At 34.6% G+C, this 18,761-nt stretch overlaps 2 protein-coding genes across 3 annotated transcripts; both read left to right on the plus strand.

The window, feature by feature from the left end:
• Window positions 1-8,368: 8,368 nt before the first annotated feature.
• Window positions 8,369-12,349, plus strand: LOC107767151 (wall-associated receptor kinase-like 20). The gene is made up of 3 exons (XM_075223591.1): window positions 8,369-9,169; window positions 10,876-10,932; window positions 11,235-12,349. The coding sequence occupies exons 1-3, from the start codon at window positions 8,380-8,382 to the stop codon at window positions 12,296-12,298; spliced, it is 1,911 nt and encodes a 636-aa protein (XP_075079692.1). The 5' UTR covers window positions 8,369-8,379; the 3' UTR covers window positions 12,299-12,349.
• A 2,549-nt stretch (window positions 12,350-14,898) lies between these two features.
• LOC107767148 (mannose-1-phosphate guanylyltransferase 1) lies at window positions 14,899-18,758 on the plus strand. Of its 2 annotated transcripts, none has more exons than XM_016586072.2 (5): window positions 14,899-15,036; window positions 16,839-16,969; window positions 17,390-17,452; window positions 17,543-17,779; window positions 17,857-18,758. In XM_016586072.2, the coding sequence occupies exons 2-5, from the start codon at window positions 16,859-16,861 to the stop codon at window positions 18,526-18,528; spliced, it is 1,083 nt and encodes a 360-aa protein (XP_016441558.1). In that variant the 5' UTR covers window positions 14,899-15,036; window positions 16,839-16,858; the 3' UTR covers window positions 18,529-18,758. The 2 variants fall into 2 exon arrangements, with proteins under 2 accessions (XP_016441558.1, XP_016441559.1); XM_016586073.2 differs by having other exon boundaries at window positions 14,925-15,036; window positions 16,813-16,969.
• The last annotated feature ends 3 nt before the right edge of the window (window positions 18,759-18,761 follow it).

Raw genomic sequence — 18,761 nt, forward strand, 5'->3', positions numbered from 1 at the left:
GAAAAGGCAGACTAAAAAAAAGAAGAAGAGAAAAAAAAAATTCTGGAACAAAAGAACTTTAATATTCAAAAAACTAAAAATTTTTGGCATTAAGAGTTAGCGTTAGAGTGTTAAGGCTGAACTTCTGCATTAAGAATTTCAGGCTGCTTTCTTTGAGTGTTTGAAAAACAGAAAACTACTGTTTCCTTGCATCTGTCTGTGTTTAGTTTTGGACTTCTGTTATCATTTCATTGCTTCACTGGATTTCTGGACTGTTTGGTTACTGGGATTGTTTCTGTTGGTTGTCATTCTGTATCTGTGATGGTTGTTGCTGTTGTCTGCAACTGATCTACTGATTTTCACCTTCTTCTTCTGTTCTATTATCAGGTACACTTTCGAACCACTATGATGTAGCTGTTAAAGTGAAGAAACAAATACTCAAGTGGTCGAGTACTTAAGTTGTATATGCAGTTTAATAGTCAAATGATAGGAAGTTGTATAATCTATCTTTGTAACTTAATGAAGAATATGGACGATATACTTAATTATAACTGCTTTCTTTTGTTCGTAAACTGCAATTTGTAAATTATTAGTAGTATGTTAGTTAGAATTTCATTTCGTTGTGAAATAAGTATTGAGTGGTTGGATTTGAACAAGTTTAAGTAATCATAGTTGAAAACGGTATTTATCTGAAATCGTAGGTAACATTAAATTAATAATTGATAAGTAACATTAAAATTGTGGAACTGAATTCTTTGAAAAGGTATGAGCATCAATTAGTATAATATGTGTGTTACTTATAAGTCTCGCGTGAGTTTCATAGTTAAATAATGTCAATTTTGTTAATGTTGTGTTATCAAATACCTTAGTTCGAAATCACTTTGGTAAATAATCCATGTAGGATATCAATTTGGTATTGGTCGGTTAACAAAAATCTAGTTTTGAACTCGCAAACATTGGATTAGAAGTAATTCGCAATTTTGTAGTTGTTGAATTTTTAAGTAACAAAGACCCGCAAATTTTAGGCAAACATGAGGATCCTTAACTAGTAGAATTAGCAGGTTTAGCATATTTGAAGAGTAAATATAGCAAGGCTAAGAACATTAATTCAATAGGCATGAGTCGAGTAAAAAATGAGTTAATATTGGAGTTCAACATTTTATTCGAAAAAGTATTAGTAATTAAGGTTAATTCTATTTGCCAATATTTGTAAGTAATTAATACTCATGGTTTGTTCATTTAACAAAATAGGCTTAGGATAGTTACAATATGTTTAGTTTCTTTCAAAAAAAATATACTACTTGTCAATTTTGTACTTTATTTACAATTTCAATTTTGATGATGTTTATTTCTCGTCAACAATGGTCGTAAATTGGTAAATAATAAACAATGGCCCGTTTAAGCATGTAAATAAATTAAGACATTTTCTCTTTCATTTTGTGGAGACATATTTAATAGAAAAGATGTAGGTATTTTAGGATTATCCTTTTAAGATAAATGAGATGAGCCTCGCCTAATAAAACGCAAAAATTGCGGGGCCCTCAATGAATGTAGATTTAGTTAATTAGACTTCGAGATGAGCCGTTTAGCAAAATTCCACGGCCTTACCCAGAAATAATAATACGCTAATTACTTTAGGCGCGCATTTTAATAAGCTTACCTTCTTAAACTCGGGTGTGCATTTCATGCGACCCAAATTCAAATCTCAAAACATTGAATAAAAATGTGTTCCGGATTGCGGGTGCATTTCATGTGACGCAATCCAAAGACATGTTTTTAAACGATGTTCACATTCTTTTAAAATAAAAATAATAAAAGCGGCTAAGGGATAAAATTTGCACATAAGTTTACAATATGTATTATATCAGATAATCAAGCCGAATATAACAGTTGAGCGACCGTGCTAGAACCACGGAACTCGGGAATGCCTAATACCTTCTCCCGGGTTAACAGAATTCCTTATCCGGATTTCTGGTTCGCAGACTGTAATACAGCGTCATTCTTTTCCTCGATTCGGGATTAAAATTGGTGACTTGGGACACCCTAAATCTCCCAAGTGGCGACTCTGAAATAAATAAATAAATCCCGTTTCGATTGTCCTTTAATTGGAAAAAAATCCTTGTACCCTCGCGGGGGCGGAAAAAGGAGGTGTGACACTTTTCAATAAAAATATTGAAGATTGGAAAATTTTATTTCAACAGAACAAAAGTTATTACATTATAAATGGTCGCGTGAAGGATGCTAATTCTACCTATTTATCTGTGCATAAGGAGTTGGAAAAATGAAGGATATCCTTTTAAATTTGTTCGTAAACAATTTTCAGTACGCTTATGTTTTATAATGACAATAAATAAAGCACAAGGACAAACAATTTTGAATGTCGAATTGTATCTCCTGTAACATGTTTTCTCGCATGGACAACTATATGTTACACTTTCAAGAGGAATATCAATGTCCACAACAAAAGTTCTTATCATGACTTAGCAACCAAAGCATCATAATGGTACATACACAATATCGTATACAAAGAAGTCTTAGGTAAGATATCATCACATTGCATATTTATAAACTATAAGCACATAATAGTATGTCATAACTGACATGACTTGATTGATCATTTTTGCAGGTTCATACGATGATATCCAATGAGTTTGAGTTCTCATATTATGCTAATATATGTAATAACATTTCTAAGCATTTTAAATTGTGGAGGAATTATATAACGCAGCGCAAACGAATCTGAGCTGCTATACTGAATCCCCCGCTGGCCATCGGGGACCGAGTGTAAGGCCATGATCCGCAGGGGAACAGATCACGGCCGCAAAGGGTTGACAGGGCAGCTCGGCTGGTAAAAAAGGAGATGGTACTGAAGCGGGAGGCTCGTAGACGCTACTAGTGCAAAGACTAGTCTAATCTCTTTTCTCTACGTGAACTTTCCGGTGCGAAATGAAATTCATAGGATATATATGAGTAATTCAAAGGATAAATATAAATATTTGATAGGATTCGATTCAATTTAGGCCCCCATAGAGAGGCATGAGATGCAGGAGCCGCCAGCCAGATCGACCAACAAATGATAGGCCAGAGAGATGGGCTCATTCGACTAATTAGTGATCCCTGGGTCTACCTAACACAGATGTCCCTGAAATAGGGATCTTCTTAATTTAATTTGGTGTCCCTTCATATAAAGAATTGACTACATCATCACGTGCCATTATTAACGTGCAACGCATGTACATAAAAACTAGTACTATATTAAAAGCACGAAGATCTTTAGCGAAATGTCGTTCGTCTTTTTTATCCTTTTAAAATAGAATTCACACGGTACAAAATAGTCTTTCGATTATTTTCCTAAATTTAGCACTTCGAACTTTCACTAAAGTTTTACCCATTAATTCGTTCCTTATTTGAATAAAGTAAGTTCCTATTATTTAGGAATTTAACGCCGCGTACGAATTAATGTATATAAAATATATACTCTTAACTAATATTTAATGTGTTAGAAAATTCCAACACATAAAAGGAGTAAGGTAAACTAAGTTACTGTACAATATATTCAATTTAATGAAAAAACATAATCCACCGGAACCTACCAATAATGGTCTTCTTCCTTAAGGAGAATTTTCCAATTTTAGAGAGCTCTATAGTATTTGATAGAAAAAAAAAATTTGACAATGTAAAAAGACGAAAATCCAAAAATTATACGAAACAAAAATGAATGAAATATATAATACCAAGTAGCGAAACAAAAACTGTAAGATAAAAGGTTGAGTATATAAAAAGTCAGAGTTGTAAGTTTCGTGCATTATCTTAATATTTTATTACTATTGCTGGGCATTAGTCGAAGTGGGTTTCATTAGGTACCTTGGATTCTTAATATCTTTAATGCTATGTGTTTTTATTGATACTAAAATAAAGCAAAATAACTTGTAAAATTGAACTGATAAAATTGTAAACCTAAAACAAATTTTAAGGTGAATATATTCAATAAATAATAATTGAGGATTTCTATGAACAGAGTTTTTCCTTTATTGAGTTAGCTATAATAATCAATATTCATCAATTTCAGAAACATACACTTTATTTTATAATTCAAATAAAATTTAAGAATTCTTACACTTTATATATATATATATATATATATATATATATATATATATATATATATATATATTCTTAACGGGTTAACCTTTGATACAAGTACACGCGCAAAGCGCGTATACTAAAACTAGTTGTAACATATTAAATTGTGGCAAATTGGATAAATGGAATAATTAGTTATCCATATTATTCACTAAAAATGGGTTGGATAATGAACTTTTTAAAAATAGGTCAAATATGGATAAGATCCATACTATCCACTTAACCAATGAGTTTAACTTTTACATTTACAAATACTCAAATTGGGGATTTTCTCAAGTTTAGGAAACTAGAAATTCTCCAAAAAATAATCATATTCAAGAAGCCATGGATAATATAGACATCCATATTATCTTTCGATTAATCCATTTTCTGTTCGTGTTAAATAAAGGTCAGGTTAGATGTTTTATTAGTTTTTGCATTATTCGTTTCCAACTCGCTCATATCCGGTCCGATCCGACCTGCCAGCTTGCTACCCCTAAGTACAATCTACCCACGTACATTACAACCAGGTGGCCTATTTACAACGCTACGAAGTGTAACCCCAAAAAAGGCTATGATTTAAAATTCAACTCCAAATAGATTCTCGAAATCGTCAGTAAAATTTTCTTTAAAATCTCAAGCTTCTAACCAATTCTTTGAATCAGCAATTGTGACTCAAACATTAGTTCAACTAAACAAATCCATTTGGGTGATGAAAATTAGTTTTTAAAGGTAATCTACAATTATTGAGCAAGTTTAAATAAGTAGGTTTAAATTTTAAATCTAATTTTGTAAGAATTTGGAACTGGGTAATCTTTAGACTTGTTAGAAACAATCTAAGGAGGTTGTCCACAAATTTTGAAGTCATTTGATGGAGATTTGGACTTGATTTGAACAAGAATTGCAACTAAAAATCGTAGGGAAAAATCGCGTCTATAGACTTTATACAGTCGGAATCGAACTCGCCTACGACATGGTAGGTCAGTCTCGGAATACGGAAATAAAGGACTGAAGATCGATAACAAGTCTCACCGGGCTAGAACCCGGGTCAGAACGCCTCAGTTCGAAGTATCGAGGCCATAATCTCAAAATCGATCCTAGCCCAATAGCCAACGGAAGACCGAAATATCCGTGACCGATCGGATATTATGGCGAGATTTTCGTCACGTATCAATAAGGGACTGGCAATCAGTAAATCAAGAGACTTATTACCTTTTATATAATGATACCTAAAGTAGGACTCCTCTACTATATATAGGGGGTCTGATAATTTATTTAGGGACATTATAACACGCATTCCAAAGCAGTATATTATTGTTTTCTCTCATTAAGCCTTTGTTCTTATGTATTTTGATACCAATCGAAGTGCATCCAGTTCAAGTGTGACTGACCTTCCAAGGCTGTACCTGTTCAAGTTTTGTGGTTTGACTTTACTTTATCATTATTTTTTTCAATTGCGTCTTAATTTATCGCTTTGTGTCAAGTTAATCTGCATATCCTTAAAACCTCTTACAAATTCAATTGTTATCTGATTTTGAGGGTAAACAGTATGTCGCCCACCGTGGGGCTAATGATAATAGTGGTTATTTGATACAAATTTTCATAACACACATTACTTTACACTTGTTCTTTGAAGTGTCTCTAATTTTAGGTTAAACTCAAAAATGTTGAACTCTCAATCATCACCCCTACAGGTTGATAAGTGCGGGGTGGTGTTTCTAGAGTATTGTTTGGCCTGCTCGGTATTGGATTTGGCTTGTTCGAGGTAGGTAACATATGTAAACTTGGATTTGAGGTTATTTAACCCTGGGAACTTGTTATAAGAGGTGTATTAAGGTGAAACACATGCTAGGTGACGAGCGTTTGGGCGTGCACCGAAGAAATCATAATTTTAGTCCACTATTAGACTATGAAGGGACTTGTTTTGCTGTTATATCATGTTACCTCCATGTTCTCCCTACTTATTTGATTATATGAGTTGTGAATCATATTAGAAATCATGTTTAGGCTATATACTTACTCTGTTGAGACCCAGCGAGGTCATTTCTGTTGTTGAGTTATTTGCTTATATTGCAATTACACACTCAGTCACATTCATTCATTTGCATATCATATCTCGGTCTCTGTTATCAATTATTGTCAGATTATGTTATCATTGTTTGGGCCCAGTGGCATGAGATTTGTGAGCCCAAGAGACTAGAAAGATCGATGACTGAGTGAGGCCGAGGGCCTGATTGTGAGTGATGATTATTGTATCGGGCTGCACGCTATAGTAGCCCATATTGGCTTTATATATATTATTATTATATGGATCAGGTTGCATGCCGCAGTAGGTCTTATAAGCTTTATTACTATGCGATCAGGTCGCACATCGCAGGAGGCCAGATTTGCTTTATATTAACAGTTGGACAGGATCCGCCCCTCCAGAGTCTGACATACCAGCAGTGAGCGTAGGTACCGAGTGGCGAGTGATTGAGTGTAAGACAATGAGATTGAGTACTCTGAGAGTGTAAGTACATGAGTTCATCAATGTGATGCATTACATTGACATGCATACTTGGCATCTTGGCATAGAGATGTATTTCCTCATGCTACACGGTATTGTGACATTCATGACTTTACATGCACTTTGTCATGTAGGCATAGAGATGTACTTTCCTCATGCTATCTGAGAATGAAATATCTTATCTGTTGTTGAAAGTTTTTGGGAAAAACCACAGTTTTCTGATATACTCATACTTTGGCGATTTCGGTGAAAGATTTGGGGTTTTACTGTTATACTTGAAAAGTATGCCTATTTTTTTGTAATTGTGAACGAGCTAAGTATCATATCTTTGAGTTACTACTTGTGCTGCTTTTATTATATCGTTACGAATTGTTCTTGGCTATTGGTGTTGGACTCTGACCGTTGTCCAAGCTCGTCACTGCTTTCAGCCTAAAGTTAGATCTGTTACTTGTTAAGTACATGAGGTCGGTTGTATTCATACTACACTCTTGCACCTTACGTGCAAGTTTTGGAGCTGATATTGATGTGTATGGTGGGAGCTAGATTTGAAGATAAACTTGTGATCCGATTGTAGTTGTCTCTTGTTCATGGTAGCTTTAGATTTATAAAAATCTGTTATGTGTATTTTGAACAAATGATGTAATTATTTCATACAAGCTTTGTGAACTCTAAATCTTAGAAGCTCATGATTTGTACTACAAGTACTTGGGTTGTTGTATAAAAGTTCAGTTATTTCATCATTATTTTCTCAGTAAATCTCATTTGAAATTGGATTATTACTTCCTCCGTTCCAATTTATGTGAACTTGTTTGACTGGGCACATAGTTTAAGTAATAATGAAGACTTTGAAATTTGTGGTCCAAAACAAGTCAAAAAGTGGCCCAGAGTATTTGTGTGGGTATAAAAGTTTTTCATTAAGGGTATAATTGTAAGTTTAAGCTAAATTATTTTCAAATTTAGAAAGGGATTATTCTTTTTGAAACGGACCAAAAAGGAAATAGGTTCACATAAATTGAAACGGAAGGAGTATTAAATTGGTTTACCTAGCATATATGATTAGATGCCATCACCACAAGTTATATTTTAGGTCGCTGACAAAATCAAATGGACTGACTTAAGTTGTGCCCAAATTGACTCGCATAAAAATATGTTCAACCTATATTATGGGCTAATTTTTCTACCCACAGTATAATTTTCCAACTGGCAAGCCTCTCTATTTTTTAGCCAAATCCCATCCTTCAATTCTCAACATAATATCAGATTTTGTACCTACCACTACTTATATGATACATCACAAAAGAAGATGGGTTATCATAACTTCTTTAATGTTCATGTGAGAATAAAAGATCACCCCCACAAACACCACAATAGCTCACATGCATATGCAAGTTCCAATGATGTTTTGAAGAATATACTAATGTACAATTATGCCATTATATAATGAAACTACCATATGTTAATGATCACATTCTGATCCTCCGATCTTCCTCAGAAATAGTTGTCCCGTTTGTAGGAAACCTAGACACAAAACTACTTCAAGTTGACGATTTTCAGACCTATGTTATAAAACAAAATAGTGTACTTTTTACGTATGTCGGCCGTCTTGTTTTCGAGACATTGATATTCATAAACATACTCCTACTCCCCACTTGTTAAGTAGTATACGAGGTTAAATCTTGCCAGCTTCTATCATGTCTAAATAACTCCCCAATAAAAAGTCCATAGAATCACCAATAATTTTCACTCACATAATTCCTTCATTTTGCTCTTCAATGGAGAAAACCACATTTCTTATCATCACATTTTTCGTTATGATAATAAATACAGTACTCTCCTACAAAGGTACAATGCCCGGACTTATTTGTGGAAATTGTGGCAAAACTCCAGTGCCTTACCCGTTAAGCACGGGGCCTAATTGTGGCGATCAATCGTACAAAGTCCGGTGCAGTGCAGGAACATTATGGTTCGATACTAAAGGAAATTCGTCGTACATTATTACATCCATTAGTCCACAAATCCAAAGAATGGTTGTTAAAACACCAACCCTATATCCCAACACATGTTTATCGTCGGATTTTTATTCTGAGGGAATCCAACTTGATCCAAATCTTCCTTTTAACATCACGGGGAGTAACACAATCTTGTTGCTAAATTGCACGGACAACATGTTGCATTTGCAAGCACCGATAAATTGTTCTTCGACGTGTATTTGTCACCCTTATGTGAATAAAATTCAAGAATGGGCTGCATGTAGACGTCAAAGTTTGTGTTGTATTTTTAGGACAGGAGGGTCACAAAATGAGTATATGATTAGGTTAAATTCTAATGGGTGCATGGCTTATCAAAGTTTTGTGGGGTTGGATACTTCTTTGCCAGTTGAAAAATGGCCACAGCCTGGGCTGGAATTAATGTGGCAAATTCCAGATCCACCTGCTTGTAAAAATGAAGTGGATTGTAATATCTTGCCATTTTCCAAGTGTTTAGGGGATCCTAAAAATCCTGGAAAGAAGAGGTGTGTTTGCAAGTCTGGCCGCTATTGGGATGCACAGGGATATTGTCAAAGTAAGTAGTTCATACTTGGCATTTTCATTTTAAGTGATCTATTTTTGACTGGATACGAAATTCAAAAGAGAGATAATTTGAATGTGTTGTCTTAAATATGTCTTTGCATTTATGTGATTACAGAAGCATGTCATTAAGTGTAAAAAAAGGGTAGCTGGTACACTAAGTTCCCGCTATGCGTAGGGTTCGGGTAAGGGTCGAACAACAAGGGTCTATCATATGCAGTCTTACCCTGCATTTCTGCAAGAGGCTATTCTCACGGCTCGAACTCGTGACCTCCTGGTTACAAGTCATTAAAAAAAAAGAAATTAAAGTGCACATTATTTCCAAATTTAAAATATGTTATTTTCTGAACTATTTAAAAAGAAAATAGCGTTGTATAAGATAAACTAGCGAGTATCGATCTCTCTATTATTTTCTAGCAGCTTAATTCTTATAGAATGATGAACAACATTGTGTGGGGCTTTCCATATTTCTTATAGTAGTTTTTCTTTCTTTTTTAAGACAAGAAAAATATAGAGAAAGTACTATACTAAAAGCAAAAACTTAGGCCCCCGAAAAAAAAAAAATCTTTGTGCATTTCTTTCAGCTCTTCCCTTCTTCCCCCTCCTTTTATATTGCTAATGATATCACAAAGGTTCAACTACATGAAATAAATAAAAAAATTCATTTGCAAATTGCTTGCCAACTTATAAAGGTTGAATAATTTGTTCATACCAACGCTCACCACAAGTCCTCGTGCACGAGATCAGAGAGAAAAAGAAATGGAGTATATGGAAAAATAAACTTGGGGATCCTATGGGCGTAGAAGATGGTAATTTTTTAGTTTTACTCTAACATTGCTGATCTCAATGTGTATTCCCAAATCCTAATTTATCAAGACACACCAATATATATTTAAAATTTTAAAAAGAGGTTAAATACCTTCTATTATAGGTTCAACGTAAAAAGTGTATTTATTTTTTAATCTATAATTATCAAAAACCAAGTTGGAGGATCAATTCAAGACTTCAGTTGTTCTTTTTTTTTGTTTTTTTGATCCATTTATACAACCCATAACTTTGCTACCTAGGGAAGTACATAACGTAGATTGAAATTTGCAATTGAAACCTTTGAAACAAAACAAACTTCTAAACTGGACCACATAGTTTTACCAAAGAACAAGATGATAGTAGTATAAAATTCGTCGACTGGACCATCGGCTATTGTTTGCAGTAGATAATGTTATAAGTTAGAGCAATTTATATAAAATACCCATTGAGCTTAAAATAATTACCCTTTTTACTTATTGAAAACCATTTACAATATGTACATATCCAATTAAAACTAATTACCTAACCTACATATCCACCCATCCCAACCTTTTTTTTTTTACCCGTTTGACTTAGCTTAGCTTGATTTGGCTTGGCATGATTTGGTTTCGCTTGAATTGGCTTGACTTGAATTGGCAATTTAGTAGTTTAGCTTGACTTCATTTGGGTGGGTTAAAAAAAAAAATCCAATTCTGAAAAAGCATTTAATAAAGGTAACTTAGTAAACTATACCTTGTATTTATTATTTTTCTTATAATTAATGGACGATGGAAAGAAATAAACTGATAGTTAAAATGGAACCGAGGATGAATTAAACTAATGTTTAATTAGCTTCATACATTTAAGAGTTTATATTGCATTAGCTAACTGCACTGTTTCTTACAATTTGTGCAGAGTGTCGACATGGCACTGCCTGTAAAATTCGAAGGAACAAAACGCCCCTTATTGCAGGTTTGTTTCTTTTACTCCAACCCACTTACCCAATTATTTAGCTAATTCAGTTACACAATTTTGTCGTGGTATACATTATTCTATACATTGTCAATATAAAATATTTTTACACCATAAAAATAATTACATTCAATTGTACCTAAAAAAAATTAGTAAATAGTAACATGAAAAATAAAACAGGTTTCTTGTCACAACATATAACATACACTAACGGGTAAATATTCATTAAAGTATTGTTAGTGCATACGAGTTTAATCATTCCTACCTAATATGTTAACTCTACTATTTGGTTTCAATTTCAGTTGCTGTTGTCTCAGTGCTTCTTATGCTCTTAGGTGGATTTCTAGTCCACAGACGTTACCTCATAAAAAGAAGAACAATAAGGTTACTAGTTAAGGAAAGAGAGGAAATATTAAGTGCAAATACAAGTGGAAAATCAGCTAAAGTTTTCTCAGGCAAAGAAATCAAAAAATCAACCAACTATTTCGACAAGGAAAATCTTCTTGGCTCTGGTGGATTTGGTGAAGTTTTTAAAGGAACTTTAGATGATGGAACAATAGTTGCAGTTAAACGTGCAAAACCTGGAAATGCAAAAGGCACATTACAAGTCCTTAACGAGGTTCGAATTCTATGTCAAGTTAACCATCGTAGTCTTGTACGATTACTAGGTTGTTGTGTCGAGCTCGAGTTGCCTCTTTTAATTTACGAGTACATACCCAACGGGACACTTTTCGAGCACCTTCACGGGTTCCGGCTTCGTGAGTGGGCCCCACTTAGTTGGTTAAGGCGTCTCGTGATTGGTCACCAGACTGCCGATGGACTCGCGTATCTTCACTCGTCAGCCGTGCCACCAATTTATCATCGCGATGTCAAGTCAAGTAACATATTATTGGATAATAAGCTTGATGCTAAGGTTTCTGATTTTGGACTTTCAAGATTAGTCGAGTTAAGTGAAAGTGACAATACTCATATTAACACGACCGCTCAAGGCACATTGGGATATCTTGATCCGGAATATTATTTGAACCTTCAATTGACAGATAGGAGCGATGTTTATAGCTTTGGAGTCGTGTTGCTTGAACTTTTAACGTCTAAAAAGGCGATCGATTTTAACAGGGATGAGGAAGATGTGAATTTGGTTGTGTACATGAAAAGGATAATGGATCAAGAGAAATTAATGGATGTGATTGATCCTTTTATTAAAGAAGGAGCAAGTAAAGTTGAAATGGAGACAATTAAAGCTGTAGGGAATTTAGCTGCAGCTTGTTTAGATGATCGGAGGCAAAATAGGCCATCAATGAAAGAAGTAGCAGAAGAGCTTGAGTATGTTATTGGTATTGTTACTGGTCAGGCTTCTAAAAGTTAGATGGATGTAATGTTGTTATAATTAAGAGAGCATTGTCTCATCTTTGATTTTGTTCCAAAATGACTTAGTAAATTAGATGCCTTAATTTTATTTTATTTTTTGTTACATTTTGGCCCATGGGCGTTATTAGCACGACACTCTTACCCGCTGAGCTAATAGGCTGTTATGCTCAAATGACTCAAAAACATTTTAATATTATAAAGAAGGCCACTCATTACTCACTATGCCCAAAACAAATTTCTTTGGAAATAAAAAAGAAAAGCTTTATCTGAAAGTCCATACATTAGAGTTTTGGTGATCGCGATCTATTTGGTTATCATCCCGAATTAGGACTTAGGTGGCAGAAAACAAAAAAAGCAGAATTACTTGTTTATTTGGGTTTACTTTAATTTAAAATTATTTCTTATTTCATAATAATTAGTCCAAAAGCTTAATCTCTATGAAAAAAGGACGATAACTTTCCTATGTACCAACAAGATGATGAAGAAGAAGAAGGCGAACAAAGTAATAAGAAATTAACAGCACCAAATTCTTAACTAACTTTTCTTTTTTCAAATAATTATAGTAAGATTGACAGCGGCAGACGCACGACGTCATTAAAAAATAATACTGTGTATATGTATAAATTGCAATTAAAGTTGCGTAAATTTTCTATAAATATTTTATTTGAATCCACTTTACATTTACTATTTTACAATTAAAGTTATGTACTTCTAAAGTTAAACCCTTGCACAAAATCTTAGATCCGCCGCTGAAGATTGATACACAGCAATGAGACGGTGAATTGTTTTCATTGAAACATGGATAAACTGTGAGTTAACTACGACATCAAAATATTGATAATTTGAAGGTTCTACCGGTTATTTTACAACACATATCCACTTTAGACTAGTGTTATCCATTCAACATGAAGCATGGATTTTATGGGAAAGCCTATTAAAATTTCAATAAGTATTAGGTCTAAACTCATAATTTTAACAATACAATAAGTTTAATGTTAAAACTCTTAAAATTTAAACCTATTAAATTTAAATTCTAAATTCACCTCTACCGACATAAACCCAAATTTTAAAAACCAAGAGACCATAAGAGGAAGAGAAGTTGAATAAACCAATGACGAGGAACGCTTATGTTATTCAGTCTATTAATTGTTTTGATAATTTTTGCTAATTTTAGCGGCAACATTCTTTTCTTTATTTTTTTCCTTGGAGGACTGGTGGTGAAGGAAACTATTATTTTTCTGCAGAAAATTAGCTTCACTCTTCACTATATAACCAACAATCAACAAAAAGAGAAAAGAAAAGCAAATCATAGTGCTCCTATTCAAAAAATATCTACTTAATTATTGATTTTCATTTTCATATATTCTATTAAAGAGTAATGTTCCATTTATGTTTCTTGAAACAACGCAAAATAACCATAAATAGATTTTTATAGATTGTGTAATCAAAATATATAATTTTTTCCTAAAATTTTCACTTTTCAACTCTTCAGAGGAAACCAATGCCACCTAAATTTATTTGAAAAATATTTATTCACGCTTAATATTTTCACCAAATTGCACTAGTTCATCTTAATTTAGTAATTGAGACATCAATATATATTAATTAGTCATTCTTAAGTGACAAAGTGTATATAATAACACATGTTTAATGTGTTAATTGGTTTAATATATATATTGGGTATGATAGTCTTTTATCAAATTTCATGCCCTAGGTCGCGTTTCAAACAAAAGCTACAAACTGAAACCCCCACCCCCACCCCACCCCCAAAACCACAAAAGAAAAACCCAAAACGAAAAAGGGCCAAAATATACCCATGTACCATTAGAAAAGGTTTGCATATATCACTCGTTATACTTTGGGTTCAAATACACCTTTGTCGTAACACTATTGATTCAAATATACCCTTCTTTCATTAAGTATATCTAAGGTGGACATTCAATCCTATGTGGCGTTGACATTTGATAAGGTAAAGCCATCATGAACAATATTGAATTTTTAGTTAGTCAACTCAAACCAAATCGAAGTATCTGAATCGTATAAGACTGTATGTTGCCTATCTGCAAATGCTCCGAGTACCTGGGTCTACAAAAAAAATAGTTTATTAGTCACCCCTAATATCGCGCACACTAGTAGAACATAAAGGATTATTTAGTTTCTTAAGGAAGAAAACTTCACCTGAAATACAAGAAACTTCGCAATGTATTGAATCCAATGCGACGATGAATGGAGAAACACACATATATAAAAGACTAAACTTTGAAATATAATATTGCTTATGGTGACGGTAATGGTAGCAATGATGATGGAGGGCAAGGAAATTTTAGTGGTGAAAAAAAAATAGAAGGGAAGGGCAAAATGGATTAGGGGCACTGAAGTGGCATGTCACATGGCATCCACCTCATCAAATGTCAGTGTCAATTGAATCTCTACCTAGGACAAACTTAAAAAAAGAGGGGTATATTTGAACCAATCATATAACCACAAGTGTATACTTGAACATAACGTATAACAGGGGGTAGATTTAAATCTTTTTTCACAATACAAGGGTATAAAAGGGATAATAAAATAATATGTAAACAAATACTTAAAAGAAATACATATGCTAATCAAGTACAAGCCCGAAAGATGCTGTGATTCCGCAATAAAAACACAAAAATAGTAAAAAGAAAAAAAGAAGTCATCTCTGTCACCTTCTTCGATCAACCGGTTGTCTCCTCCGTCGCCATCCCGAGTGTAAGTAACTGTTTCATCTATCTGGGGTTTATGCTTTCTTTAGTGGGTTTCTCTCTTTTCTAATTTTTCCTTTTAGTTTTTCTCATTGCCCAGATGATTAATAGTTGCTTTAAGCTTTTGTTTATGACCGAATACTTCCTTTAATTTGAGCTTAAGCAACTATTCAAGCCTTATTGTTTTGCTAATTGCTTTCATTCTTTGCTTCCTACTAGCTATAACATTCTCAGCTTCTATTGTTGTTATTTCATATTCCTAAAAGATGCATCTGCTGAAACTTTGGGTTGTTCATGCAGCTAGAGACCAAAATCTTGTACCTCAAAATTAAACAGTTAATCTCTTGGAAACATGACATAACAAATTACCTTTGGTGCCGATCAATCAACTATGCCTCAGTCCCATTTTAGTAGGGGTCGGCTTTATGAATCTTCACTACTCATTCAATATTTGAATGGCTTATCTTAGTTAAAATATTTTACAACCCCCTCCTTTATCTAGCTCCGTGGCCAATCGCCACCCTAATTCTAGAAAAAATGGTTAATAGTCACATGATTGAGCATCTAACCAAAGGCGGATCCAGAATATAAGCTCTATGGGTTCAGCCTTTAAGGTTTTTAGCGTTGAACCCAATGTATTTTTAATTATGTTCATATCTCTTATTTGTTGCAATTTTAGTGGTTTTTTTTATAAATTTATGCTCCGCGTCGAAAATCTGGGTTTGGATGAACCCGGTATCAATACACTACATCTGCCTCTGCGTCTAACTTAGGTTGTAAAGGGAGGCTTGCCATCAATGGGAAGCGAAATAGAGGAGAAACAAAGAGGCACTAGAGCTATGTGCTAGGGATAAAGTGACAAAAACTGCATAGTGATGGACAACGTTTGGAGCTTTATCTATGTGTAGTAGATATCTTACTGCACATGGAGAGCAGGTCTACCAGCTTAGCTTTAGTCTTCTCGTGTGAAACAACAATCTAATCAGATATATGAAAACGATCATCAATGCACAATCATACTCTAGGTGTATTAGTGACATTAGTTATATAGGACTAGTCACATGTTGCAAACCTTTCTTAGTTTGCCCAACCTATGTTAGAAATACACTTCATTTTTATCAGATGTATCGATGAGAATACACTTATTTTTTTATGAGTATCCATGACAACGTATATGACATGGTCAATGAAGTGGGATTGGAGGCCAAAGTTTGAACCGCAGTAGAGGCAAAAATTACTTGGTACTTATGCTGGTAGGAGCATTGGGAGGTAGCAGGTACTCGGTGGAATAGTCGGGTGCATCATAGCTGGCGCGAACACTACTGTATCTAGATAGATAAAAATTGAGTATAGCTGGATCGGGTACATACCCATTCCAAATTTCATACAGGAGATATGACATAGTGACCAAAATTCTGCGGTTCATTTTCATTTATCTGACTTTTTGATTGCTAGGATGTTTCGTTGCTACTTTCAGAAGCTTCAGTTTACCTCTTAATTTATTTGGTAGGAATATATTCTTTTGCTTTACTTATCTTCTGTCTTACACTTTGTCAAGTTCCATCAACACTTTCCAAAGAGCTGTCATCGAACGTTTACCCATGTTCTTGTGCTAGATCAAGGAATGTTGCTGTCAGTTTTGAATCTTTTCATTGCTTTTAATTGAATTGAATGTCCTCATAATGTGGATAATTTTTTTCATCAGACATCTCCTTAGTCCTTTTAGTACTACTCATCATGATACAACTGGTTTTTTCTGGATATTTGGTTTTTTGTGATGCAGGCAACCTTTTGTTTTTTCTGATGCAGGCAGCCTTTTGGTTTTCATTATGAAGGCACTCATCCTCGTAGGGGGTTTTGGAACAAGGCTGAGGCCGCTGACCCTCAACGTGCCAAAGCCCCTAGTTGACTTTGCTAACAAGCCCATGATACTACATCAGGTTTCGTGTTATCACCACACTCCCTTTTGTTTATGATGGATCATAATAAGTTCCTGATTCCTCTATTATTTTGTTGTTCTTTCGTACTTTTGATCTTTAGCCTCATCCACCATCCTTTGGACTAAAACACACCTTGTTTTTCTATTAAACTCGAATGTTATCTTACCATTGGTATTAGTAGTATGTTGAATCAAAACCGTTCAGTTAGTTTCTCGCTTCTTCTATTCTCCTGATGGCATACATTGTTTGATAGCTAGTTGAGTATGTATTTTGCCATGATATACAAATATAACGGACATACCTCTCCTGCCTTGGGACTGAGGCGTAGTTGTAGTTGTTGTTGTTGGTACTAAAGCACCACATAAGTTTCTAATGGAAGCTTTATTATGCCTGAGTTGTTGTAAATCTAATTTTAACCAGATTGAAGCACTAAAAGCTATTGGAGTGACTGAAGTAGTTTTGGCAATTAGCTACCAGCCGAAGGTAAAGCTAAACCCCATAGTTACCAGAAAATTTAGTTCTTATAAAACTATTCAATGTTACAAGGAAAATGTCTTATCCTTTTCATTTTAGATAATGCAAAACTTCTTGAAAGAGTTCGAGAAAAAGGATATCAAGATCACTTGCTCGGAAGAGACAGAGCCTTTGGGCACAGCAGGACCACTGGCTTTAGCTCGTGATATATTGAGAGATGACTCTGATGAGCCCTTTTTCGTCCTCAATAGTGATGTTATATGTGACTACCCGTTGAAAGAAATGATTGAGTTTCACAAATCCCATGGTGGGGAAGCTTCCATTATGGTTACGAAGGTTAGAAACTCCTTGTATCTTTTACTTTTCTGTATGCATTAAAAGGAAATAATTTTGTAATGCATTTTCTCTGTTAGGTTGATGAACCATCAAAATATGGTGTGGTCGTCATGGAAGAAGGGACTGGGAGAGTCGAAACGTTTGTAGAAAAACCAAAAATATTCGTGGGTAACAAGATCAACGCTGGAATTTACTTGTTGAACCCTTCTGTTTTGGATCGGATTGAGTTGAAGCCCACCTCAATCGAGAAGGAGGTCTTCCCCAGCATTGCAGCAGAGAAGAAGCTCCGCGCCATGGTTCTACCCGGGTTTTGGATGGACATTGGTCAGCCAAAGGATTACATTACAGGCTTGAGACTGTACCTGGATTCCTTGAGGAAAAGGTCCTCACCTGATTTGGCTGTTGGGCCACATATTCTTGGAAACGTGTTAATAGACGAGAGTGCTGTAATAGGAGATGGATGTCTTATTGGCCCAGATGTGGCGATTGGTCCCGGATGTGTTATTGAATCTGGAGTTAGGCTTTCACGTTGTACTATCATGCGTGGTGTACGGATTAAAAAGCATGCCTGCATCTCAAGTAGCATTGTTGGATGGCACTCAACTGTTGGGCGATGGGCTCGAGTAGAGAACATGACAATCTTAGGAGAAGATGTTCATGTTGGCGATGAAGTCTACAGCAATGGAGGTGTTGTTCTACCGCACAAAGAGATAAAATCCAGCATTCTGAAGCCAGAGATTGTCATGTGAACAAAAATTGATTGTATGATATGGTAACTTTCTGGAAACTAAAGTGAAGAACACTGGTCTGTTCAAGGTTTTTCCATTTGTCAATGCGATTGGCTGCATGTTAGAATGTTGTAGAGATGATTCAGTTCTATGTTATGTATCCTTTCTTTTCATGGATTGTAATATGGAAGTACATGCCATTGAGGAAAAGATAGCTGCATTATTACTACTATCGCGAGTAGTTTACAAAATGT

Source organism: Nicotiana tabacum, chromosome 10 (assembly GCF_000715075.1).
Source record: "Nicotiana tabacum cultivar K326 chromosome 10, ASM71507v2, whole genome shotgun sequence".
Classification (NCBI taxonomy): domain Eukaryota; kingdom Viridiplantae; phylum Streptophyta; class Magnoliopsida; order Solanales; family Solanaceae; genus Nicotiana; species Nicotiana tabacum.